The 27,583-nt window shown below is 39.8% G+C and overlaps 1 protein-coding gene across 5 annotated transcripts in view; it reads left to right on the top strand.

Annotated features, from left to right (window-relative positions):
* Positions 1-27,583, top strand: part of NCOA7 (nuclear receptor coactivator 7) — a 135,165-nt gene that overhangs the window by 4,380 nt on the left and 103,202 nt on the right. For 4 of the 5 annotated variants that reach the window (XM_054569926.1, XM_054569921.1, XM_054569924.1 and 1 more), the window contains exon 2: positions 17,652-17,765. In XM_054569926.1, the coding sequence (XP_054425901.1) occupies positions 17,716-17,765 (50 nt within the window). In that variant the 5' untranslated portion in view covers positions 17,652-17,715. Of the gene's footprint in view, positions 1-6,591; positions 6,630-17,651; positions 17,766-27,583 lie in introns of those variants that run through there. The other variant, XM_054569923.1, reaches the window with a different exon arrangement.

Genomic DNA, 27,583 nt, shown 5'->3' on the forward strand with positions numbered 1-27,583 from the left:
ACTAAATTGTACTTATTTTTTTACCTGTTAAATAAATGTCCACTTACTGCTAATTTAAAATGAGTGAAACCATTCAATTTAAGTTAGTCATTCTGTAGTACCTACCTTATATGCTATGTTAGGCTGAACAAAAGATTCATTCCATATAATTAAAAAAATCATTTTTAGCCAAAGAGCTAGCCTAAACTAGGGTAACACTAACCACTGGACCTTACATCTGATCTCTTTCTCATCAGTAATTTATTTGATTCATCTTTGTTTTAATAAATCAGATATAGATTCTTCTTTGAGCCTTTTTTATTTATCGTAAAATTTAAAAGATTGAGTTTCCTGGTTAATTGCCCAGACTTCATTCTGGTGTTTTGACAACTACCTGTTCAGTTGGTTGAATTTAACCCAGTAAATAGTTATTTACAATTACATGATATCAAATTAAGTTTGATAAGTTTGGTATGTTTTTTACCCAGGTCGAGAGAGAGAGGCAGAGACAGAGACAGAGAGAGACAGAGAGACAGAGAGACAGAGAGAGAGACAGAGAGAGAGAGACAGGCTTTTCTCAAGGGAATTAAAAAATGCAACTAGAAACATCGAAGAGGATTTGGAGAGAGATGTGAGCACGTTTTTTATATAGAGGCATCTCATTCCAATAACTTTTATGTCTTTTATAACAATAATCTTTATAGTAGGTAGTACTTTAATGTGATTCAAATGGTATAGATGGGTTTACGGTAAAAGGACTCCTCATCTTTCCCCCCTAATTTCCTGCTTTTCCTAGCCACTCGCAACCAGTATTATCGGTTAATTGAGAATCCTCCAGTAACATTTTATGTATATATAAGCAAATATCAACATTTGGCATGCTTTTTTTTTAGGTTTTTTTAAAAAAAGATTTTATTTATTTTTAGAGAAAGGGGAAGGGAGGGAGAAAGAGAGGGAGAGAAACGTTGATGTGTGAGAGAGAAATTGATCAATTGCCTCTTGCACACCCCAACCTGGGGGCCCGGCTGGCAACCCAGGCATGTGCCCCAACTGGAAATCCAACTGGTGACCTTTCTGTTCTCTGGCCAGCACTCAATCCACTGAGCCACACCAGCCAGAACTGAAGTTTTTATTTATTTTTAGAGAGACGCAAGGGAGGGAAAGAAACATCAATGTGCAAGAAAAACTTCAATCAGTTGCCTCTCTCTTGCCTCCCAACTGGGGACCTGGCCTACACCCCAGGCCTGTGCCCTGACTGGGAATGGAACCTTTGACCTTTTGATTCATAGGCTGGTGCTCAGTCCACTGGCCTGCTTCTTTTATCTCTTAATTTCCTTCTCTCCATTCCCACTGCCCCGTTTTGCCCCTTCAGCTGCTTTTGGCAGTTGGACTGCATTTTACTTTCCTCTACATTTAAACTAGTCTTCCTTCTAAATTTCTCTCTTCAAACCTTAAGGATTTCCATACTACACAGGAAGGAGTCCACCGCGAACCTTAGCCCAGTCTCTTGGGCCCTGAGTCATTCATCTCTAGCCCCGCACTCCTTCCCTGCTACGCGTTGGGCCCACAGTTGTTATTAACTCATCCTCTCACATGCACCAAATCACGGGCTCTTTAAAGAAATCTGAAAGTTCATGGTCTCACACACCACACACACTATTTTGTTTACATGTCCTTGTTTATGGAGCTCAAGTTAAGAATATTCAGTAATACAAAAACCGATTGTTCCTTCCAGCACATGCATAGCATATGATTTTTTCTCCTCTATACTGTCCCCTCTACGTGGAACACTCTGTCCTATTTTCATTAGCAAACCACACTTGGTTCTGGTGTCATCTCCAGGGGCTGTTCTTAGTTGAGATTCCATAAACTTATGGAGCCTTCCACATGCAATTTAGTGTCCCAAGCAGGCTTCCATACTGGGAACAGGCATTTCTCATAAATAGCGAATAGTAAAATTGCCCTTCTACTGAAAATTAACTGTGATTTTTGGATAGCATGCTAAGATTGCCCCCCCCCCCAAAAAAAGCCCCTAGAGTTGAAGCTTTTATTAACCATTCATTTCTTCTATCCTCAGTGGAAAGCATGTCTGAATCATTTTCTTTAGCATCCCTGCCTTACAGTATTAATTCTCAAACACTGTGTTGACACTCATTAAAAATAACTTCATATATATTACGGCCTTCTTCTGGGAGAGTGTCTTTTTATGTCTCCCCTCCTGGGTTTGCCTCTGTTGTTGGTACTCAAAAGGGTGAAAACCTCCAAATGGGGTGCCACCAAAGTTTAGGGATCTAATCGGAGAAGGTGTTACTCTTAAGAAATGGAAGCTATGAAATGTTGACCCTGACGGATGATAGGAACCAGCTGGAGAGAGTGGTCCCTTCCTAAGAAGTGGCTCCTTAGTCTATGAATGAGGTATTTTTAATTCCAAGTCAAGTAACCAGACAGTGTCCAAGGTGCTCAGTTTCATTGCAAAGTGCCTGACATTCAGTAATTTTGTGTTGACTGATTAACAGAGGATTTACAGAGTAAGAATTGAACAGCATTTGTTCAGCATTGTTCATGTGGAATCCTCTGACTGGTGGATGACTCTGATCACTAATCAGGTATGTTGTGTAGAATAGGAAAAATTTGTGAGATGACTCCATGTGTGTGAGAAACCTCAAGATCTTTCACCCTCTTTCTGTAATGGTGACCTCACTAAGCAAACCAGACATGTTGGTACCAGGAATCAAGAGTGCCCTGAGTAGCAGTAATGCATATTCTAGCAATTGGATAAGTGTAGCCCCGATGTACAGTATAAAGCACAGTTTCAGGCTGTTAGTCTGTTGGGACAGCCTGCTCAGTCGTTATGGCTCCGGGGGTGCTTACCACTGAGCCTGGAGCCCTCGTCCCTGGAGATGGCCTCCCGAAGTCCTGCCTGGCTGGCGGGTGCCCGTGAAAGAGCTAATTAGCAACACTATTTATCTTGAATCACAGCATCTTCTAAAATAGTGTAAATGTAACATAACCTGAACTCTTTAAAAAGCATTCTACGAACAACTTTAGTCCATTTGGCCTGCTGTAACAGTACCGTAGACTGAGTAGAAGCAGCAGAACTTTGTTGCTGACAGTCTGGAGGCTGGAAGTCCAAGATCAGGGTGCCAGCATGGTCGCGCTGTGCAAATGCCCTGGCTTCTGGGTTGCAGACTGCTGACTTCTCTTTGTGCCATCACAAGGAGGAAGGAGCTAGGGATCTTTGGGAAGCCTTTTTATGAGGGCCCTACTGCCATTCATGAAGGGACTGTCCTCATGACCTAATCGCCCCCCAAGGCCCCACCTAACAGCATCACCTTGAGCATTAGGTTTTCAAAAATTGAATGGGGGTAGGGGCAGTGCACAAACATTCATTCTAAACAGGAATAGAAAATTAACAAAACAGGAACTACAAATTTCCAAGACGTGAAAAAAAATTAAACTTGATTGCATCAAAGGAATGCAACTTAGAATTATTTTTGAAAGATTTTATTTATTTTTAGAGAGGGGGAAGGGAGGGAGAAAGAGGGGGAGAAACATAAATGTGTGGTTGCCTGTCACATGCCCCTTACTGGGGCTCTGGCCTGCAACCCAGGCATGTGCCCTCACTGGGAATCAAACTGGCGACCCTTTGGTTCACAGGCTGGCATTCAGTCCACTGAGCCACACCTGTCAGGGCTTTAATTAGATTTTAAAAGTCCATAGCAACAAAGCCAAAGTAGGGAAGGATTGAGGGTGGGAGGTGGGGGTGTGTGGGGCAGGGGACAGTGGTGGCGGGAAAATGGAGACGTGTATTTGAATGATACAAAATAAAAATAAAGTCCATAACAATGCTGGCAAGGTTTAGGTTGGGTCACATTTTATTACAACAGGTGGTCACTGGGTTTGTGGGTGTATCATAGATAAGAGAGCAGTTAAGCTCATGGTGGAGTCCCTTAGCACCAGTGATTTTAGGAGTGCATCCTAAGGAAATCAGAGATGAGGGTTAATTTCAGTGATGAGCACGGTGTCTCTGGGAGGCAAATGGTATGGCAGACAATGTTAAGAGCAGGGACTCGGGAGCCTGTTGCCTGGATTGGAGTCATGTTCCACTATTTACCAGCTATGTGCACTTAGGCAAGTTAATTTCTTCTTGATTTTCTCAGCTGTAAAATGAAGATAATAGTATCTCCCACAGTGTATTGAGAATTAGATAAGTACATAAAGAACTTGGAACCCTGTCTGTCACAGAGTAAGCAACTGTATAAATATTATTATCAAGGGTGATATTATAAACATTTGAGACAAATTCAACAATGGAATCATTTTTTAAATGATAGTACAACAAACTGTATGTACAAGGAGGTTGTGATTTGATTTTAAACTGCACCTGCAGAGAAGAAAGACAAGAAAGTGACATGTTAAAGCTTTTTTCCCCGTTGATGGGATTATGGTGGTAATGGGACCATTTTCATTTTCTCACATTTTTATTTGTTATCCATATGTATTGCAGTGATATTTGTCACAAATTATTAAAATTATAGGATTCTTACATTCTGTGCTTCTTTATAACATGCATATTCATTTTGACATATTTTACTTTCTTTTCCTGCTTTCAAAGCAACTCATGTTTCACTTCCCCATCCTCTTCACCCACGTGCCATCTGCTTGGTATTTCCTTGTGTTTAACTTGCTTTGTGTATAGATCAGCCCCATCAGCCCCAAGGCTTATTCTTCAAGAATAAGCAGACCAAGTTAAATGATTCGTGAGATTTTATGGGTGTTAGCTTTCTCTTGAAAGTTTAAGCCAGAGAATTCTGCTTAGGTCATAATGGAATTGTGACCTCTTCGCATTTCAGGTCCTCAGCTTTTTCTCCCACTCTCCATGTGCATGAACTCAGCACTCCATCCGGGGCAGAATCCTCAGTACCGCTTATACCAAGCGGGTGGGAGGGGGTGTGCGTGTGGAGGGGAATTCCTGCCTCCATGCTTTTGGCTGCCCCCTCTATCTGAAATTTCGATGCACATTTCTTTTTTTTTTAAAGCCAATAGTCTGCAGCAGGTAGATAGTCAGTCCATGAACCCTTCCTAAGACATCTACTGTACCCCTGATTTCAGATTGTTTGGCACTTAAACAGTTGTACCACAAATTCAGTATTGGTTTGTTTTATGGCTTAGTTCTTACAGCAAGCTGATGGGGGTTGTCTTTTACATTATGCCCTTGTAGCAGTGTTGAGATCTGCCTAGAAAGTATCCAGCCACATAATATGGAAAATGGAGACACTTACTGAAGAAGATCCAAATATAAGAAACATTGTATATGGGACAATGACACCTCAGTCCCCTTCCAAATAGGCACTTTGGGACCTCACACAGTTCTCCCAGTCACCATCAGCTGTGGTGGTGTATTTTCCTGAGTCTCACCCCTGGTCTGAAATCTCATTCTGTTTCAAAGGTGATTTTAGTTTTTGGAAAAGCCAGAAGTCACAGGGCACCAAAGCTGGACTGTATGTGGCTGAGTCACCTGGTGATTTGATGATTTGCCAAAAAACTCTGCGCTGGGCATGATGCGTGAGCAGGAGTGTTGTCCCGTGATGAAGCTGCCAATCAGCAGTTGCCCATAGCTGTGACCTTCTGAATCATCCGAATCATTTCCGCGGAGGAATGTTGAAGCTACATAAAATTTGATGCAGATTCATTGCTCTACTCAGTCATTTTTGAAAGCAATGGCTACACAGTACACATACTCAACAGTCACTACCGCACCTGCTGATGAGTGCAGTGAAATCATCATTGTTCACACATGCGCATTCCAGTCCACTCTCTTTGGCTACCAGGTTCCATTGATGTTAGGCAAACCCCTCCTGTTACACGAACAATGGCTGGACTTTTTCTGGACAGACCTCATGCATGCACATGGAACACAGGAAGACTGGATGTTGTGTTGAAGACAGTCTTAAGAGATGATTTATGAGTTTTCTGTCCCTCCTTCCCCTATGCTCATCCTTATTCTCTCTTATCTTCAAGATCAGGATGTTATATAATTTGGTTCTTTCAGTCCTACAGAAATTTACCTGAAAATTTGATAATTTTTCATTCCTAAAGTCAAAAAACTAAAGGGTTCCATTTGCAGAGAACACCACAACTAGTAAATGCATTTACAGTGGGACTCTACCAATATAAAAATTCATCCTAGTTGCAAGGACAACTCTATAATCACTTCTAAAATATTGCTTGCTCGATCAAGACAATTTAATGAATTTGCCAGGGAATGTATTTAAAGTTCATAAGTATGTTTTATTCTCAAAGATTGTGCATTTCTTGGAAAGGATCAAATCACTGGAAATGTTTTCAGTACCTGCTGTCCTGGTCTGTTCGTTTCTAAACTGATATCCATATGCCCTATGAGGGAAAAAATTGTTAGGATGTCTATATTGTCTTTTTATGACTTCTGTTTTTGTTTCAGGTTTTATAATACATATATTACTGTATATGTACCCAAAGTCAGTTTCTTTCCTTTTTTCCTAATCACCCAAAGACATTTTTTTCATTGCTTTTAGAGAGAGAGGGAGAGAGAGAAACATTGATGTGAGAGAGAAATATTGATTGGTTGCATCCCTTTTGTGCCCCAGCTGAGGATTGAACCCACAACCTAGGTATGTGCCCTGACCGGGAATGGAACCGTGACCCGAACCACACTGGCGAGGGCCAAAGTCAGTCAGTTTCTTTTATGTATTTAGCCCTAACAAGTAAAAAAAAAAAATCAATGTATTAACCATAAATCCTATGTTGAGCCTACACTAGTTGTCATTTGTATGTTTGTAAAGGAGCTTAGAGTCTGGAAGGAACGTGGGTGTGAGGAGCAATTAGATAATAGTACAACACAGCATAAGTGTGTACAAGAAACTCAGCAGTATGAGTTTGTTAGACTAAACTTACTAAAAGTGTGATAAGAGTGGCATAATACATGGTGATGCTACTTTCTCAGAATATGTCAAAACCCTTTTATAAGACTTTTTCCTTGATAATCAGGTCAGCTCTTAGGCTCCCTAATCAAATACGGTGTGTTTGAATTATCTTCTGGGTACAATGTTTACAATGTGAGTTTTCTGCTCTAATCGTCACACTAATATTTACCAATGCTCTCAATTACATGCCCACATTTCCTTTAAATTACAAGAGAAAGTAGCAGGATAGACATGGTGGGAAAGTATTGAATAATACCATTTTTGATGTGGTATCCTTTGGAACAGTAATAGTGTATAAATTTTTTAAAAAGTGATTTAGGTTATTAGGGCTGTTGTACCACAAACTCTGAGGAGCTTAAAACAACAGAAACTCATGATCAGTCCTGGAGGCTGGAAGTATACAGTGTGTGTTAGCAAAACCATGATCTCTCTGAAATTTATAGGAGAATCCTCCTTGGTCTCTTCTGGCTTCTGGTGATTTTGGCATTTTTTGGTTTGTAACTGCAGAACTCTGATACCTGCTTTTGTCTGCATGTGATGTTCTCCCTGTGTGTCTCAATCTTCATATAGCCATGTTCTTGTAAGGGCACCAGTCATATTGGATTAGAGGCCCACCATACTCCAGTATGATCTCATGTTAATTACATTTGCATTGACCATCTTTCCAAATGAAGTCACATTCTGGAATACTGTGGATATGACTTCAACATTTGTGGGGGAGTGACACAATTCAGCCCATAACCTCCCCCCCCCAAAAAAAATTCCAGGCCTATAGATTACTATACTAAGATTTGCAGAAGTCATCCTTGGTGACAGGTGATGCCTTCTTATAGCCATGCCCCTTGGTTAAGGCCAAATGATAACTGGAAGGAAAGGAAGCCTCCTTGGCTCTTTGTGTTAATTGGCTGCTTCTGTCCCTGGGTTTTGGCATTCCAGGTCTTGGTAGAATTATTCATATAGAAAGTAATATGTACTATGTGACTGGTAAAAAATCCACAAAGTAATTTGTACATCAGGATATTTCTAAAGGTATATTGGTTTCTTTGTTGTGATAATGTTACATAGCATCCTCCAAATTTTAGTGGCTTGGAACCACAAATATTTATTTCACCTTCATGAATCTGCAGGATGACTGTGATTGGCTGCTCTTGTCTTGATTGGGCAGGGCTGGGCTGGACTCCAAAGTTGAGGTGGGAGTTGTGGTCTCTCCCACATTTCTTTATCCTGGAATTAGTTGTGAAGAAGGAAAAGCGGCTGCCTGGAATATATACTTCTGGTGAATTGCAGAAACCTGCCAGGCCTCTTAGTCAAATTAGGTACAGTGTTAATCCTTGGTCTTTTGGTCAAAATAAGCCACATGGTCAAGCAGACGGATATATATACTCTGGGTATTAGAACAAAGCAGCACAAAGTGGCATAGCCATTGTACAATTCTTGTTCAGGGAAGGAATTCATAATTGAGAAGAATAATCCAGTCTAAGCAGCAGGCCATTTTTCTTTTGAATTTTGCCAGTACTTTTATATCAAGCAACTTAATAAACCTTTAATAGAAAAGTACTTAAACTGTAGCTGTGGTTTCTTAACCCAGTCTCTTGGAAAATTGTACTTGAAACTCATATACATAATTTTTTTCAAGAAGAGGTCATAGTACTTCACAGTGCTGATTTAATTTCATGTTGGGTAGGTTTCTGGCCCCTTGGACACTTTTCATTATGACTTTGTCCTGAGCCATGTTTGTGTATTTACGACATTTTAGACTGTACCAACTAAAGCACTACTTGCCTCTCTCTCCATCTTTACCTCAGACATGTGAGGCGGAACTTGATAGAATTGCTGTCCTTCTGAGCATGCAGAGAGAGAGGACATTTGCTTTAGGATAAAACTGTTTCTGGTGCACAGATGGTTGTTGACTGCGTCGCACTATTGAAACATAACCACGTATGATTGCTTTGGGTGTTGTCGCGCTTCAGACACCTTCCCTGACAGCCCTGGCCCCTCTGACCTGGCCCTTTTCTTTCTGATAGTACTTCTCTATGCATAACCCATTTTATTTGGTATTAATTTTTATTATACTTTTTTTTTCTGATTGTTTTCTGTAAATTTTATCTCCCTTGCTAGTAATTGAAGTTTCCTTGGAGAACATTGAGTTTAGATTGTATACCCTAAAAGGAAAATTGTCCAGAAAGCTGGTGTTCATCCTCCTACTCTTTTCAATGGTGGGTAAATTCAGGAAGAACCAGGAAGTTGAAGTGAAAATTCTGTGTAGTAACATAGCTTAGCATTAGAGGATGTTATTAGTGGTTCTGCTTTTGGTAGCACACAAAGCTGACTCTTCTGGCTCTAATTCATGTCTCTTTGACCTTGAAGAAGTTCTTTAATCTTTCTAAACTTCAGATTTTTTATTTGAAAAGGATTGAGAGTATTGATTCTCTCATACAGTCATAAAGATTATTCTCTGTGTAACAACACTGAACAAAAAAATTGGGTGCATATGGTTAATGTTCAATAAATGTTTAATTATTGCTGCTTGTTGCTGTCTTTATATTCACTAGAACTGCCTAACTTGAGTTAGTTCACTATATGACTTTAATGTTTGGGGAAAATTTGAATCTAACTTGACAGGTGTTGTTGAAGGTAGGAATCATTTTCATGAGCACATGAATATTTGGGTTCATTGAAATCTCCGTGGATAGAATTTCTGTTCCCTGGGACACTAACTGAGGAAATGTTTAATCTCTATAACAACCCTTTTACAGATAAGGAACTAAGAGCTGGAGAAATTGAGTAACCTGCCCATGGCTACATACCTTAGAAATACTAGAGTCCGAAGGCCAGCCAGGCCTGTCCTGCTTTAGAGGTGCTATGCTGCCTTAATAACATGGGTCAAAGGGGTTAGGTGAAGCACAGAGCATCTTTGAAACGGGGAACTTCTCACATGTGGAGTTTATAAAATACCAGCTTTGAAGGAATTTTTCCAATAAAATATTTTTAATTAAAAAATAATTTAAAATACTACTTTACCCATAGAGCTGAACTTTCCCCTGTAATAATGGTACAGTATTCCCCCACCAACGTGCAGTTTGGTCAGGACGATTCTGGCGGGGGTGGGGGGCGCGTGCACTACTAGCATTTAGTTGGGGGAAGCAGAGTTGCCGAATGCCTTGTAATGAATGGGATAGTCCCAAACAACGAAGAATTGTCCCTTACATTTGGGAATTTCCTATCTTCTGTAGGGCTTAGGTGAATATTTAATGGGACACGAAAGAAAGGAAAGATTGGTTCTGAGTTGCTATGTGTAGAAATATCACTTTGGTTATTATTTATAGCTCTATTTTTTATTCTAAGGTTCCATGAACCACCCCCCGCCCATTACCCATCCTCTCCCTCCTGCTCCTTCATTTTCCCGTACTTCTGGTTATGTAGTGAAATAGTTCCTGATCTCATTTCTCTTCCCGCTACACTTGTCCTATGTAAGTAGGTGTAAGCATCTAAGTGTTTCACTATGTCTGCTAATGAAGAGCTTACTTATTGAAGTATCTGTTAGAAGTTACTTTTCTTTTTGGCATTACATAGACTTTATAAAATTAAATGTGCAAGTAGGCTATATTATCTGTGGACTTCATCTTAATATTAGAAGAGGAATATTATTAAATATATGTTTTTCTATATGTGTGTGTGAGGGGTGCGGATTTTGGTAAGGTGGAGAGCCGCTGGGCTACAGCCGTCCCCTGCGGTGCTTGTTCAACTTGTGCTCAGTCCCTTGGAGATTCGGAAGCCACTCTCTCTGGAGGCAGCTCATTGCATCTGTCTGTAAAACAGTTCTTTCTTACTTGAGACAAGACCCCTCTCCCTCCATATCTAATGCCTGGTTCTAGGGATACCCCTGGAAGGCCTATTGGTACAAGCCTGAATCCTCTATAAGATAAGGTCCAAGACACATTTGCAAATAGCTGTCATTTCATCCCAACTCTTTTCCAGGCTAAACATGACCAGTTCCTTTGACTAATAGTCTTAAAATTTAGTTCTATGTCATGTAACCATTCTGGTTACTCCAGCTTCTGAATATTTCTCCTGTTGTGTGACACCCAGAGTTAAATGCAGTCACCTTGATATACTCTAATGTTCAAAGAGGGTGGGACAGAGCATCACAATCTTTTTATTCTGAGCAGATTGCATTAGTGGCTTTTTCGGGGGGGGCGGCATTGGAATCACATTTGGTTATATGATCTTACTGTCACCTAAAACTGCAAGTCTTATTCAGTTGTGCTAATGGTAAGCTCTACCTCTTTCATTCCTTAGCGCCTCACCCATATGTAGAACCTGAGATTCATGTCGGGTAAATTCCACCTTCCTACAGATAGCTGAGGTCTGTCTGAACCCAAATGCTATTAATCAGTATATGATTTATCCCTCCATAAGTCTAATAAGGGGTCCCCTATTTTAATTCAAGTTAGTGGTCAATTTACTGAGGGCCTAAGGAGGGATACTGCATTAAGCTGTTTACAGTCTCCCTCACATTGAGGATGGAGGTCAGCTCCCAGCTCCATGTTGAGGTCGGTCGGTCAGCATGTACCTCTTTATAGTACAGTGGCTCAATGCTTTCCTTTATTCATTTAATCATACAGGCAATCCACCCATGTCCAGCCCAGTTTTCTCCATCATAATCCATAAGGACACCAGGAAAAACATCAATTGACTTTTAAGAAAATTACACCATGTTTACCTTATTTCTTTGGTGTCCTAGAATAGTAGCTATGTCTAAGGGGGAAATGAGGTCAGTGCCGTTGGGCTAAGCTACCACTCCCTGAACTTCTGCCCCTCCACCAGGTCTGCACACCAGCCGTACCAGACCACTCAGGAATCTGAGCCCTGCACATTCCTTCCCAGTGGCTTGCATATCCTCATGCTGCCTAATGAGCTTAGATTCTTCTACATTCATATCTGGGAAACTCCTGCTCCTCCTTCATAGCCCAGCTCTGGCCATTACCCATGCAGCTTCCCTGCTGCTCCTTCCCTTCCTGGCAGAGGTAGTTGCTTCTCCGCCGTGCTCTGCCAATATCAGAGCACTTACCACTTATCTTAACAGTTGATGGTTTTCAGTTGCTTGTTCCACCTGAACTTCCTGGCCCATGAATACTGTCTTCATCTTTGTATCTCCAGCACAGTACTGAATGGTTGGCTTTCTATGAACATTCTAGATCTCAGGGTTCACTGCTTCCTCTTCCAAGCCCTTTCCAACTCGGCCTTTAATGAACATTTCTAATGTTTTGCTGGGGCTCTGTGTGGTGTTCTCCAGTGTGTAATTTGCATAAACCCTTTTCTAACTATGTTAGAAATTAAAATGCATTTGCCTGTGGTCAGGCTTCTGGCACTTTCCACATTTTCAATAATTCTTGACCCTGCCAGTGACATTTTAGAAAGCCGCTTGCACATTCTCTTGTTAGAGAAAACTTGTAAAATGACCTGTTTAGCCCAGAGATGGGTCTTCATTTGCAGGGGTGTCCAATCTTTTGGCATCTCTGGGCCACACTGGAGGTAGAAGAGTTGTCCTGGGCCACACATTAACTACATTGCGACACACAATGTATTTAATCACAAAAAAATCTCATAATGTTTTAAGTAAATTTATGAGTTTGTGTTGGGCCACATTCACAGCTGGCCTGGGCTGCATGTGGCCCGCAGGCTGAAAGTTGGACACCTGTAAAAGAGAATCTAACTTCTTTGATGCAATCTCTTTGCTCATACTGGTAAGAAAGCACCGACACTCACATTTGTTTAATTCTTTTCAGGTCTAATCTCAGTTCCCTGGGCAAAGAATAATGGAGTAAGAGTTGATGAGTTCTCCATTCATTTTGCCATCCATTTCCCCAGGTTGCAGACCACTGGTCTGTCTTTGATCATCACCTATATTCAGGCATAACTTTTTAGCTCCTCCTTGCTGTTAAGTTCTGTTTTCTGTTGTGTTGTTTCTGTGGTACACATTTGTTTATTAGGGGCATTATCTCCTGGGTGCTCCCCTTATATGTTTGTAGCATACTTTTGTATTTGATTCTATGTCTAAGAGAATATTCAGATTTCTGACTGGTTAACAGTGCCATTTGAATATCCTTCCTTTGTCGTTTTAGATGACAGTGTGGCTCTGAGAAAGACCAAACACCCGTTACACAGGGTCCAGCAGAAGTAACGTCTGCTTGAGTGTGGTTGGTAGGGTAATAATATGGGTGCAGTAATTTATAGTTTTAATTTGAACATTTCACCTAAAATGTCATGTGGTGTGCTTGAGTGTGAAATTGTTATGTTACAGAATTACATGCTTATGGTTTTGTAATAAGAAAGGGGCGTTATTTGTATTGGACCCCGTATTTCTTTTCAGTGCCTGCACAGAAAGAAACATTTTGGTCTGTTCCTTAAATGGCCACACTTAGTGTGAGCAAGCCTCAAAGCATGTTCTTGTCATTATTTCATTTGTATAGTAAAAACATGTTTTGGGGAAAACAGTTGATGGACATCATGAGTATACTGTTTTTTTTCCAGCCTAGACTGGTTATACCTGAATGTACAAGGGGCTGCTGTGCGTTAGATGTGAAGCCAAAAGCTGCCCGGGACTGTGTGGGTCCACACTGGCTGGATATAATTCGGAAGTCTCCAGTAGCTCTGTGCTTAGATTCTTTTTGGTGGCACTGTGGTGTCAAACAAGGAGCACTGTGCTGGCAATCCAGGCATACTTTGTCTTCAACACAGCTCCTACGAGGTAAGGATTATGGATGTGCTGTTTTTATTTGACTAATGAACTGAGTTTAGGTTTAAATTGACTATCCTGATTTAAGATCACAAAATATAAATATTTAGATAGAAGATTCATCTTGTGCTCCCTCATAAAATTCTTTTTGGTCTGTAATACACCGTAAATGCAGGAGACTTGTAATTCAGTGTTTGGATGAGTCTAGAGTTTATTCATGTGAGGAAAAGACAACATTAGGTGAAAGAGGGCTTTTAGGAAGCCCATTATAACCACTTATAATGGAAAATGTAGTTTGCAATAGTGATGGATTTTACAAGCTCTGGTTCTTCACCGAAGCATGAAGGCTGCTGTGTGGTGCAAATCATTTTTATGGCATCCTTTGCTGATTTCTTTCTGGTTAATCTGTTGCTGTGTCTGGAGCTCAAAGGGCTGTATCAGTCTTGTTTAAGGAATATAAAAATTCCCAGAAATTTAAAAGAAACCAAAGATTAGCATATTTTTAAGTTATCGAATAGAATATATTAAATTAAAAAAAAAAAAGATTTGCCAGTTCTAAAGTGACACAGCAGCACCAGATGTGAGTCCTCAGATCATTTAATCCTTTTCTCTTGTGCTTATTTTTGTCAATATTTTTCCAGTGGAACTAATTATTAGTTTTTGGCTCAGCTTGCAATTTAAAAATTTTCCAATTAGATTGTTATGACTTCATTTTTATTCATGAGGGGAAATCTAATAAAGAGAGATCATTGCAGATGGTAGTGTGCAGGAGAAGAACTTTAAAATAAACCACCTGGCCCAGGGCAGGGCAGAGAGCTGGCATTCTAGTCCTGTTTGGGGTCTGAGAGAGGTTGTCTTGAGTCTTCATCCTCTGGGAATCCTTGAATTTATATCAGTTGATCTTACCCCAAGTGTAGATTAGTTTCTTAGCTTTTATGTGGATTTTCTTCTTAGTTCTATGTTAGGTATTAAAGGAAATACAAAGATAAGGTAAAACGTGGTTTTTGACTTGAAGGGACTTTTAGTTTGTGGCTGGGGAGTCTAAGTGAGATGGCTTGTCCATTGTCACCCAGCGTAGGATGAAGTGTCTCCCAGTAAGTGATCAGTGACATGTGAAACAAGCTCCCAAGGAAGAGAGACAAGTGCATGCAAGCAGTCAGAGAAGGCTTCAAAGCAGAATTGGACCTTGTGCTAGATCTGGTTAGCAGGAGGGCTGTAGCAAAGCTACTTCAAGCTTGGGGAAAGGGGAAGAGATGTGGCCCTGTTGGAGGTCTCGCTGACGCAGTCCCCCAGTGCCCAGGTGCATTTGTCTTAATCTGCAGAATTCGTGCTGAGATATGGGTTGGCTGTTGATTCCAATTTTTTTTTTCTAGCTCGTATCAAAATGCTTTCTGGTTCCACAGTTATTGAAAGGCACTGAAGTGTACACAAAACCAGCTTTGTGCTGGTTCAACTGCTGCTGTTGAACTAGGAAAACTAGTACCTCTCAGCCTCATTTTAATGGCTACCTCACTTATATGTGGTTGTCAGGATTAACAGAGATAACATGGAAAATATGTTGAAATGACTTCCCGTAGGCAGGCATCGTGACTCGCTCACTTTTCCCACCTGGTAGCCACTCTTTCCTTCTTGCCTGAATGTCAGGCCCTTTTCACGTCCCTCCCTATGCTCAGGGGTTCCCTCTTCCTGGAATGCTGTTTCTCTCCTCTTTAACTGTTAAAATCCTCACTGTCCTGAAAGATTTACTTTAACATCTCAATCGAAATTGGACTTTGTGTCTTTTGGATTCTTAGTAGTAGTCTTTGGGACAGCTCCAAGTTACTACCCCTACATTTTAGTTATTTGCACGTCTTATTTTCGCTCCATGTCGGTAAACTTGAGGGTGGAGCCCAAGTCAGGGACGTGGAGATAAAGCAGTAAGAAGAGTTCACGCTGCGTTCCCCGGACTGTGTTTCCGTACAAGGCCTTCTGCATAGCTCTCATGGTTGCAGGGTGTTCTCATCATCATATTGTTTCCCCCCCTTAACTATAACCATATGCTGATGATTTCTCAATCTTTTTCTTTAGCCCTGACTGCACCCCTGTGCTTTAGATGTAATCACATCTCTGGTAAATGTCTCCAGGTGACTGCCCCACGGGCACCTCAAAGACAACATGTCCAAAACTGATCTCTCACCTGTTTAGGCTCCCCCGCCCCACGCACAGTGTGATCCCCTCATGTACACTGTGGTATCACAGTCTACCCCGTCCCTGAAGCAGCAACTTGCACATTCTTCATTTCTTCCTTCCCCATGTTGTGTGTGTTGAACGAGTCACCAGATCTCAACTAATCTGCCTCCTAAAGATTTCTTGAGTTTACTCCCCCTCTTTCTGCATTAAATACTGCTTTCTCTCTGAAGTAGTTTCACTGTCATTTCTTTCTAAAGATTTACTGCACCCTATGCTCAGCTCTTTTAAGTCCATCTTCTGCAATCTGTGCATATCGCTCCCTCACGTAAAATCCTGTGGTGGCTTCCTTTCATATACATCAGAGATGTTTATTCTCTTGAACCAGCTCTGGTCAGTTCGGTCATGTCTGCTGCGAGTGCTGCCGTTGCGTTCAGTGTGATTGCTCGGCGACGCCTGACAGGTGCAGTGAAGGGGGTGAGCCGCACATAATGCACAGCTAAGATGAAGTTCAAGCTCTTCAGCGTGATGTAAAAGGTCTTCCTTGACCCGAATCCTGGCCTTCATCCTCCAGTTCCACTGTGCCCTGCTTCACCTTTAATAATGGCATAGCAGGGAAGTACTGGATCATGTCTTCTTGCTTTTGTTCAAGCTGACCCTGCTTCCCTGTACCCCTTAACGAGGAAAGCTCTACTCATCCTTCAGATCTTGGCGTGGCTGAGGAGTGCCTGGGGTGGTCCTGCAGGAGGCTGAGTGCTCTTCTAGGCTTTAGAGGCGCCTGTGCCTTCGTCTTAGCAGCTTGTATCCCATTGACTTGAAACCCTAGATGCTTCCCTTACAAGACAGTAAACTCTATTAGGGCAAATATCGTATCTTATTTATTTTTGGGCTCTGTTACTTATCACAGTTCCTTCCATGTAATACGTATTGTGAATTGTTTATTGAGCTGAAATGAATTAACAAACAATTTGATTGCCGAACATTCTTCGCTTCTACTTTGATACCCCTTCAGGGTTTAAAGATGGATTTTTAGGAAAGGTTAGCACTCTGCAGAAAATTTAGATTAGTGAATCGGTTAGTAAGTAGACATTGGAAAATTTTGAGCAGGGGTATGGTGATGAAAGTGGTATTTAAGGAAGATGGATCTGGAGATAACCTTTTATTCTAGGTTTAAGTTGCTCCCAGAAACATAGGTGAAGGTAGCAGAGGTGGGGAGAGGGAGAGGCAGAGGCAAGCATGTAAAGCCATTCTGAGCAGCTTCCAGAGGCTTTGTACTTTCATTTCCACATTTGCTCAGATGGGATGGACTCACTGGCATGTTTCCGAAAACGAAATAGAACAGTGGTGGTATTTTTATTTTTAAGGAAAGAACATTCCTTTAAAACACCTACCTGATCCATTTTTAATAATATGTATGAAACACATTCATTATTAATTGCTGAAAACGAGATTATGAGTTTACATTTTAAGACTAATAATTAGCTTCTGCATAGCTAGCCTAAAACTCTTCCAGAGTCAGTGGTTTTCATTTTAGCACTTTTTGAAATAATTGTTAATTGTGAGGAAAATACTTCAGTTTCTTTTTCTGGCCGCCTTTTAATTTTCAGTTTAACACCTCCAGTCTAATTTATAGGATTTTAGTCCCGCATGGGCTTTTGTGTTTCATATGACTTGTGATTGTGTTGACTGGTTAAAGCTTATCTTCCATTTATTTTGGGCCATGTAGCTCCACTCTGTCTTATTCTTAATATTGGCCATTGTAAGTGTCTTAATTTACAGTCGTTTTGTTGTTTTTTCTATTACAGGGTTATGACTCATTGATTAAAAAGAAGAACTTTGCCAAGTACTTTGCACTTTTGGCTGCATATTATGGATACCAAGGAAGAGAAGAAGGAACGGAAACAAAGTTATTTTGCTCGGTAAGCATTTGCTTTACAAGATCATATCAGTACTTAAAAAAATTGAGGGGATTTTGTCCCTTTACTTTGCATTTTATGTCTTATGACTGTTGATAAAAAGAGCAAGTAGCCAGTAGAAGTTAAATATATTTTGTTTCCTGCTCTGTAGCTTAATTGGTTGAGCTGTAACTAAAAACATATAACATAGTTAAAGCCTAAGTTGTGGGGTACCTGTTATTTAAAAGTTATTTTTGGTTGAGGGGCTGGGTGAAAAAGGTAAAGGACTTAAGCAAAGGGAAAAATTCATAGAGAAAAAGAAGAAAGTAAACAAATAAGTAATAAATAAATAAAAAGTATTTTTTTGTAGGAGGTTGGAATGGATGAAATTCTATCATTGGTTTCCATGTCATTTTTAAAGCTTGAATTCATCCAGCATATATGCATTTGTTGGCGTCTGGTACAAGTGATCTAGTATATGATCAGTTACTGTGTACAGATTTAAACACCCATATGGAAGCCACTCACTAATCACAATAAAATGAATGATATGTGAAAACATTTATACATCAATTTGATCATTGGAATGTTTTCAAACTCAGAGTGAGAACATAAGCTTAAAATGATCATTCTGGCCTCCTAAACAGAAATACTTCTTAAGAACAGACTTCAGGCTCACCACATCCCCGAAACCCAATTTACACTCATTAAAGAGGCATTTCCTGTTTTCCAAATATAAGCCTTGGAAACAGACAACCAAAGTTTTTTGTTTTTATACAGAAATTAAACTAGGTTTTAGGTTGTTAATGGGAAAAGGAAGGATGTGAATATTTAAGGAAATACTTATTATGTGCCAAGTACTTATTATTTTATTTATCATCACAATAAACCTATATTTTAGGTTTTCTCCTATTTTACCAATCAGGTAGTTAAGACTCAAAGTATTTCGCCTATTTCATGCCATGTAAGAGTCAGTATTCAAATGTAGGGTTGTTTCCAAAGGGTGTGTTCCAGTTGGTAATAGTAGACCCTTAATGAGAAGCTTTGGAAAGCTAGAGTAATGTTTTTCTCTATTAAGACTACAGAGAATAAAAAGATTGTTTGGGCAAGGAAGACATCAGGCATCAAATGGGTGAAACATTAAAAAGACAGGACACTTAGAATAAATGAGAACTGTATAGTGATTTTTAGAAACACTTTATTTTGAGATAATATAGATTCGCGTGTAGTTGTAAGAAATAATACAGAGATCCTATATCCAGTTTCCCACAGTGGTGAAACCTTACATAACTATCCTATAATATTACAGCTAGAAAATTGACATTGATACATTCCACGGACCTTATTCAGATTTCACCAGGTTTCACAAAGCACTCATTTGTGTATGTTTGTGTTTTTATGTATATTTATTCCGCGCGGTTTTATCACAGGTGTGGGTTTATGTGGCGACCATCACCATCAAAGTACAGAACAATTCGGTCAAAAAGATCCCATGTGCTACCCTTTTGTAGCCATATTCAATTCCTTTCCTCTGTCCTCCCCCCTCACAACCACTAATCTGTTTTCAATCTCTGTAATTTGAGATTTCAAAAATATTATATAAATGGAATCATATAGTATATAACCTTTTGAGATTAGATTTTTTTTTCAATTAGTACAGTTCTCTTCATGTCTCAGTTCATTCAGAATGTTGTAACAAAATATCACAGACTGAGTGGCTTGTAAACAACAGAAATGTATTTCTCACAGTTCTAGAGGCGGGATGTGTGAGGTTCGGGTCCCAGCATGAACAGGTTCTGTGTCTGGTAAGAGCCCACTTGGTTCATTTAAGGTCTCCTCTTGGTATAACCACAAGTGATGGAAGAGGCAAGGAGCTTTCTCAGGCCTTTTTTTACAGGACCACTAATCCCATTCATGAGGGGTCTACCTTCATGATATAATCATCTCCCAGAGGTTCCACCTCCTAATACTGTCGTATTGGGCATTAAGTTTCAACACATGAATTTTGGGGGAATATTAGTATTCCCCCAAATACTAATAGTTTGTTGCTTTTAATTGCTGAGTAGTATTCCATGGTTGGAACATACCACATTGTTTCAATTCACCTGTTGAAGCATATTTGGGTTCTTTCCAGTTTAGGACTGTTACACATAAAACTGAGAGATCAATATATCAGTTGTCCTATTTAGAGCAACATGCTGTTTGTGAACTGCTTTAAGGATACAGCCTCACTAAAAGAGGAAGATGTGGTCTTGTTCACTTTTTGTTTTAAAATATTTGGGATATTAAAAGATATATTCAAAAAAGCAGCAGCAGCAGCAGCAAGGCCCCTTTAGATTATTTCTGTTTTCTATATATATCTGTGCCTTATCTAATAAAGAAATAATAAATAAAGCTGATAGTATCATTTGTGTACAAGATTTTGTGTGAATGTAAAAGTTTTAATTTCACCAGATAAATGACCAAGTGTAACATTGCTGGGTCAAATGGTAAATGCATGCTTAATTTTGTAAGAAACTACCATAATCTTTTCCAGAAGGGCTATCCCATTTTTCATTCCTTCCCATCAGCAATGTAGAAATGACCAAGTTTCTCTGAATCCTCATCATCACTTTGTATTATCACTCTTTTTTATGTTAGCTCTTCTGATAAGTGTGCAGCAAATATCTCATTGTTAAATTAACATTTATTTAATAACTAAAAATGTTGAACATCATTTGATGTGCATATTAGCCATCTGTCTATCTTCTTCAGTGCAGTGTCTTTTAATGTCTTTTGTCTGCATTCTAACTGGACTTTTTGTTGTTGTTGAGGTTTGAGAGTTCTCTGTGCATTCTAGGTAGTGCTAGTCCTTTGATATATGGTTTGCAAATATTTTCTCCCAGTCTGTAGCTTTTCTTTTTGTCCTCTTAATATTGTTCTTTTGCAGAGCAAGAGTTTTTAATGTTGATATGATTCAATTTATAAGTTTTTCCTTTTATGGATTGTGTTTTTGATGTCAAGTCTAACAACTCTTTGCCCAGCCCTAGATTTTCTCTTTTCCCCCCATAAAATTTAATAGTATTATTTTATATTTAAGTCAATAACCAGCTTGAGTTAATTTTTATGTAAGATGTGAGTTTAAGTCAGAATTTTTTTGGGGGGGTGTTTAATGGATACCCTCAATAGTGATTTCAAAAGCTGTAGTGCCTTCTCAGTCGGAATCCAAATGGATTCCAATAGTAAGGGTGACTCGTGGGTCCTGAACAACTTGCTGAAAGTTAACCACTTTTTGTTCCTAAGGTGGAGAGTTAGGGGAGTCTCTCAAACTGAGAATGCAAGATCAAACTATTCTGAAAAAAACAGCATAGTTTTTTCAGCTCACAAATGTCAAAGTTAACTGTCATGCTTGCTTTGATCTCTTGTGAAAAGTATTCTAACAATGAAAAGAAAAGCATATCAAAAAATGAAGTGTGACCTTAGAAGCACAGAGATAGCAGGACACGGACAAAAATCAGTGGAGCTATTAAAACAGTAGTAGGTGGACATGATTTTTACTAGGAACTGAGAGAGAGAAAAAAAGACAAACAGACAAACCCATAGTTCATAATGCAATGGCAGCCAAAAATGGTAAGCCCATTAAAAGCAAAAAGCAAACAACAACAAAACCTTTCATTATCAGAAAAGAGACAGCCAAAGTCCTAAGTCTTCTCAAATGCCTCCTGACCAAACCGTAGCATTCCATACAATCAGTTACTGAGAAAGCCAGTAACTTGAAAGCCAGTTCCTGACAACATTGGGCTGATTTCTCTGGAGCAGTATGTTTAAGGTCAGTCCAAGCAAGATCTCAAGAGAAGAATGTAAAGTCAGGCAAAGGGCAGACCGAACTGATGCAATCGCAAATCTCTAGGAGTGTGCAGAGATCAAAAGGAAGATTTCTCCCGACTTCAGCCTGCCACCATACCATGTATCTGAAACCCTAAACATTGCTTTTAAACTCTGTTCACCCCTTCCCCATCCTTTTTCCCTTAAGAGTACTTACTGGTAAGTAGCCTATTTCCTGGGTGCACTATTTTACCTTGTGTTTTCATTAACATTGTGTGATGGTGCTTGGTAAATAATCTTTTACCCCCCTCCTTTGTTGATGTTTCTCTTTCTCTCTGAATTTAACATCAAAGAAAGGTAAGTTTAAAGGACCCTATTTTAACAATTTTGGATTGAAATTAGCCATTTGAGGATCATGCAATACTTTCTCATAATTTATCTTGAAATATGCCTTTGTAACTCTAAATGGAAAGTTTGATTTATTCTGGATAAACCGTAAGGAATTTAAGGATCTCCGGGCCCGGCCCACCTGCTTTTCAGGACGTTCAGTGTTGTTTTTTACCAGCTGTTTATTCCAGATTGAACAATTCATGAGACATTCTTCCATGCATTTCCAAAGAATTTATACGTACGTTACTATGTTACACGTGTGTGTAGCAGTTCCTCGATACTTGACAGGTCTTGAACGCAAATGAAAAGCTGAATTGTTGAAGCAAGCGATGCTCTCTGAACTGTCCTCTGGAGGGATCGTTATTTACTGTGGCCCTCGTGCCCTCTTTCTTCCTCTTGTAGTTAAAGGCAGGTGTTTTCTTCCGCAATGCCACACAGTCGCTTCCACACTCACACGGACATTACTTGGCTTTGTAGAATTTAGAACCCGTTTAGTGATTTTTCTGTAGGTTCCTTTATGTTCTTTGTATGTGTCTTTGAAAATTCTGTAAGAACATCTTTTTCAGGATCAAGGGTTAATTTAGGATATCAAAAATACATTTTAATTTTTTGATTTCGAAGTTCTTTATTAAGGAAAAAAATCAAGAATAATGCAAATGCTAGACTAGTACATAAATATACTTTTTTATTTAATAATTTTTTATTGTATTTTTTCCATTACCACTTAGTAGTTAACCCAAAGTGGTGTTTTCCCGTCTGCTAAGTCTGAGAGGGCCTGTAAATAGTCACTGAGGGATAGAAACCCCTCAGGAGATTGGTGTTCATTTTGGTTCTCCTCCCTACACTTTCTGGCCCCTCCCTCTCTTTTTTCGTTATTAGGAAAAGCAGACCTGCCCCTGCCAGGTCTCTTCTCTTCTCTTGACCACTGTCTGCAGTGCCAATAGTAGGCCGCAAGGAGAGGGATGGGGCTCTTCTTTCTGCCTCAGCCCCGACCCCAAGGAGGCAGAGTGTAGAACACATCTCAGCTGCCAGGCCCACTCCTTGGACATCTCCCCCTTCTGTCTCGAGCCTTTGCCCTGCCAGCTCTTCAGCCTTGAACCCCTGACCCAACAGCAGAATACCTAGCGTTTGAAAATCACTTTGGTGTATAATCTTGGCCAAGTTTTCTAAACTCCTTCATGCAGTGTTTCTTCAGTTTTTAAATGTGGCTAATATAGCTGACTAACAAAACGACTTCAAAGAAGGAAGCATCCCAACCTGAGTTGGGAGGAGAGGTCCGAGCGGGACCCAGCAAGGAGGACCAGAGCTGATCCAGTTCTGTCCACACTGATGGAAGTTGACCTCTTCTTCAGGGAGGAGGATCTAGAGACTGATATCTGACCACAGGACTGTCATTTATTTATTTTATGAAGTATATAGTAAGGTGTGTTGCGCTCTTATTTAAACAAAAGCAAACCGAGATGGCTATGGAGATTGATGTAATGTACGGAGTGCCTGGTACAGCGAGTGCTCAGTCACTCCTGTGAAAACAAATCACTCCTGACCTTAGCAGCTATGCCTGCCTACACCTTCCTCTTAACCTAGAAGAATTCTCATTTTAATACCCCACCCCAGCCCTGCTGTTCAGATCAGGGAGGTAGGAGCAATTACAACAATGCAAAGTGGAATCGTAGTTTCCCAGAGGCATGTTATGAGCACAGCTAGGTTCTGTAATATCATGAAGTCCAACTATTATAGTCCGAAGTGCTTTCAGAAATCTTAGTCACCCTTTTACTTAACATTCGGACCCTAAGCCCATGAGAGGAAATTGTCAGTGATGTCTTGGCCCCCATAAAAGGGCACTTTGTGTGTGTGTGTGTGTGTGTGTGTGTGTGTGAATTTCACAATGCCTACTGATTCTTATATATAAAATATATAAACTACTAATCAGAGCCTCACCACTGGTGTTGCTTGAAAAAATCTCATGGCTCAAGTATTGCCAGAGACCCTAACCCCTTAGCCCTTCGGGTGGCCAGAGAACACAGGCTAGTCAACTTTGGCCATGAGCAGCATCTTACCCCAGGGTGCAGTATAAGTACTGTCTTCTTCTGTACAAGTTTTGATGTGATAAGGGTTGGGAGAAGGGGTCCAAATCATCTTCATACCAAGCCTCTGATATAGAAAATTTTTTATCCCCAAATAGGTCCTGTCATTTGGCTCTTGTTAGCCCTGGCAGGGTAACATTAATTTACAACAATGTAAATTAATTTGCAGAAATGCATCCTGGATTTTGGAGACCTAAAGTATAAGTAACATTTTGCAAAACAACTTGTTTATAACTTGAAGATATCCTATGTTATGTGTCTTGTCAACTTTATCCATCCAGGACATGGTTAATGTCACAGCATTAACCAACCAAAGCGGCAGGAAACATGCAGTCTGTATACCCCAGCTGTGTAAATCAGGGGTTTGCATTACAATGATCCACTTTCCTCTCTCGGATTGCATCTTGTCTAAAAAGAGTTGCAGCCATTGATAGAAATGAGTGCACAAGTGCATTTGGATAGAAAACCTCAGCTTGACCGCTTGTTAAAGTAGAGAGTCTAAGGTTCAGTGGGAGGAGCCACCTGGGTGGGTGTGGCTGGTTAATCTGCAGCACCGCTAGAACATGGGGTGCTCCCCCTTTCCAGCCCCACGGGGGCAGTCTTTGAACCCTAGGAAACAGCTGTCTCTTTGTGGCATGCCTGTGCTAACAATTAATAGACCACATTTAGAAAAAAACCTTAGTGTGTCCAAGACTTGAGGAGAAACTTTATTACCAGTTTTTGGATTAGACATTCAATCAGATTGCAGGTTTTCATTGAGTTGATACATGAAAAGCAAATAAAACCATTTGAAGTGCTTAGTAATTGTTAGACTATAATACCTTCTTTATATTTGGTTAATACTTTATTCTCTCAGTTTCACAATGCCAACTGATTCTAATAAAACTTAACAATAGCATTTTGTTAGTACTTTACCAAGTGTTTTCATATGCGTCTTGTCACTTTCTCCTCACAATGATCTTATGAGTAGATTTAAATGCAGATGATGAATATATAGTTCAGGAGGTTAAATAACTTGCCTTAAGCCACTTAGCCTTTAAATGGAAGGTCTGAACCCTGAATGCCAGTACACTTTGTCTGCATCTATCATTATTTTCTTCATTCCATGTCATCTCATTGTAAATTGCATTAAGCAATAAGTTTTACTTTGTCAGAGAGGGGGGTTAGAACATGGTGTTGTCATCATAATATGATGAGTAGAAAAATTTGTATATGGGTTTCAAAGTAGAATATTTCCGTTGACTTTACTGAAAACCATCCCAGAAAACCTTATGGCTCTTAGGGACACATGCCTATAGTGACCCACAGCACTGCCCAAGAACAGTTTTGAATGTGATCTAAATAGTTCTTGTTCGTTTATGTGTTTATAGTCATTTTGCCCCCAAATGGGCCATCTGGAGCGTGGAGACACTGTTATAGTTCAGTAACTCCTTTCTGTGCCATGTTAAATTGTGGTTGGTATATAATGTGCTAAATGTGTGTGTGTGTTTGTTTTGACTAACTGACAGAATGGTTTGTGAGTCTTAATTTTTGTCATTGCAAACTTTTCAGTATTCAGCCATTTTATTAACCTTAAAAATGATTAAGAATATTTTAAAACCATTTCCTGTGAAAAAGCTATTTGTGCCTTATTTGAAAGCATTACCAATTAAAATCTTGTGTGAGCTGTAATGTTGCTAAGGTTTATGTTTCCTATTTTCTTGACTGAGTTCAGATTAGGCTGCTCTTAAGGGAACATTTACATATTGTTTGTCATTCATTTATGGAAAAAACATCCATGGACAAGTTTGATCTGATGATGTTTTCAGGAAATCATTAACTTTTTTCTACAGATTAAAAAAAGGCTTATAAACATTTACACAGTCATAGTTAGGCTCATACTTTTTGCTACATTTTTAATGAACAGGAAGAGCTACTTGATTTAATTCTATGTAGAATACTGCTTTCAGTCTGTAAATTACAAACCCATTGGAGCATCATGAAATCAATTTAGTGGATGGGAACCAGCATTTTTTTTTAATGGAATGGAATAGATTAGTCTGGACTAAGCTAGACTGATTGGAAAATATCAGTGTATTGTCTGTAGTCATACATACTTAAATACTTAGGTTAAATATGATAAAAAATGATAATGATTTTTAAAGGATTCTTTGGTGGTTAGTACGCTAGAAGTGAGGTTACTTTTCCTCATTGAAAAAATAAAGTTCTTTGAAAATTGTTGATGTAACATACATTAACCAATTGTTCAAAGACAGCTGTACATAAAGTACCTGTTATATAAATATACAGGGGTACCTCAGTACTTGTCATTAATTCGATCCGGAACTCCTGACGAGAGCCAAAACCGACGAGTGCCAAACAATGAAGCATTTTCTCTTGTGGGGTGGTGTCATGACTCATGCAAGTTCTAGCAAGTGCGTCCCGAGCAAGCGCTAAGTGCCGAAACATTTTTTTCTCGTCAAAATGCGATGCGTACGGGGTTTGATGAGTCCCGAGGTAGGGCTGTACTTTCCCATAGTGCAGTGTAATGGGACCATATAAAACTCATTTGAAGGAACAGTGATAAGCATATCTTCATTAGCCTGAAATTCAGGGCTGACCTGGACTGTCCCAGAGAGACCCACTGAGACTGTAACCTACTGAAAGCACCAGATGGAACTAATGTGGTGATGAAGTACGGGCAGCTTCTGTTTGCGGGCCTCCTGCTGGTTTCTTCTCCGTAGAACTGCTGCTGAGCTGTGAGGACTTGGGGATAGTTTTCATCTCTCTAAAATGAGAATAATGGACCTATCTTATCAGATTGTTGAGAGGACTGACCAAATTAAAACACACAAAGTCTTTAGAATAGGCACTAATGAAAAATAAGCCCTGAGGAATTTTAATGTAAAATCACACTGCCTAAATGAGGAACACAAGAATAAATGAGAAAAAGCAAGAATAAAATGCATAGGCACAAATTTTGTGTAAATTTTCAGGGAGTTTATATATCCTTTGAAATGTGTCCATTGACCTCTAGTCACACAGCCTTCAGTGAAAAATCCAAGACTCCACAATCCATACACAGAAAAGGTGGGAGCACATGAAAAGCGATTTAATCTGACCTCCTCCTTTTTAATGTTGCTGCTGACAGTTGAGGAAGGCTTCAGCCAAACTGACTCCTAAATTTGGACCTCAACTTGGTACTATTAACTTAAGATACTTTTGTCACACGCATTTGAAACCTTTTGTTGTTGCTGGTACAACGACTCTTCAGCAAGAGAAAACTGAGTTCTGAACCAGAACGTGCTTTGTGTTTACAGCTCTGGAAACTTTATAGCTCATGGCTGTAGTCCAGCTGTTGGTGACTTTAGTATAAACTCCACCCCCCCCCCGCCCTGAAAATTCATATCTGAAAATTCCAACAGTCTGTCACCCCATCCACCATCATCAGTCAAATGCTAATTGCATATCCTCCCACTCAGCTTCCCAGATTAGTCATCCTGAGACACGGTTCAAATTCGTCACTTCTGCATTCCCAATTCTCTCTCAGAGTTAAGGTTCTGCTCACTATGGCTCACTCCTACC

This window comes from Pteronotus mesoamericanus, unplaced genomic scaffold, assembly GCF_021234165.1.
Source record: "Pteronotus mesoamericanus isolate MK-2021 breed Mesoamerican mustached bat unplaced genomic scaffold, CSHL_Meso_final contig_20, whole genome shotgun sequence".
Taxonomy (NCBI): domain Eukaryota; kingdom Metazoa; phylum Chordata; class Mammalia; order Chiroptera; family Mormoopidae; genus Pteronotus; species Pteronotus mesoamericanus.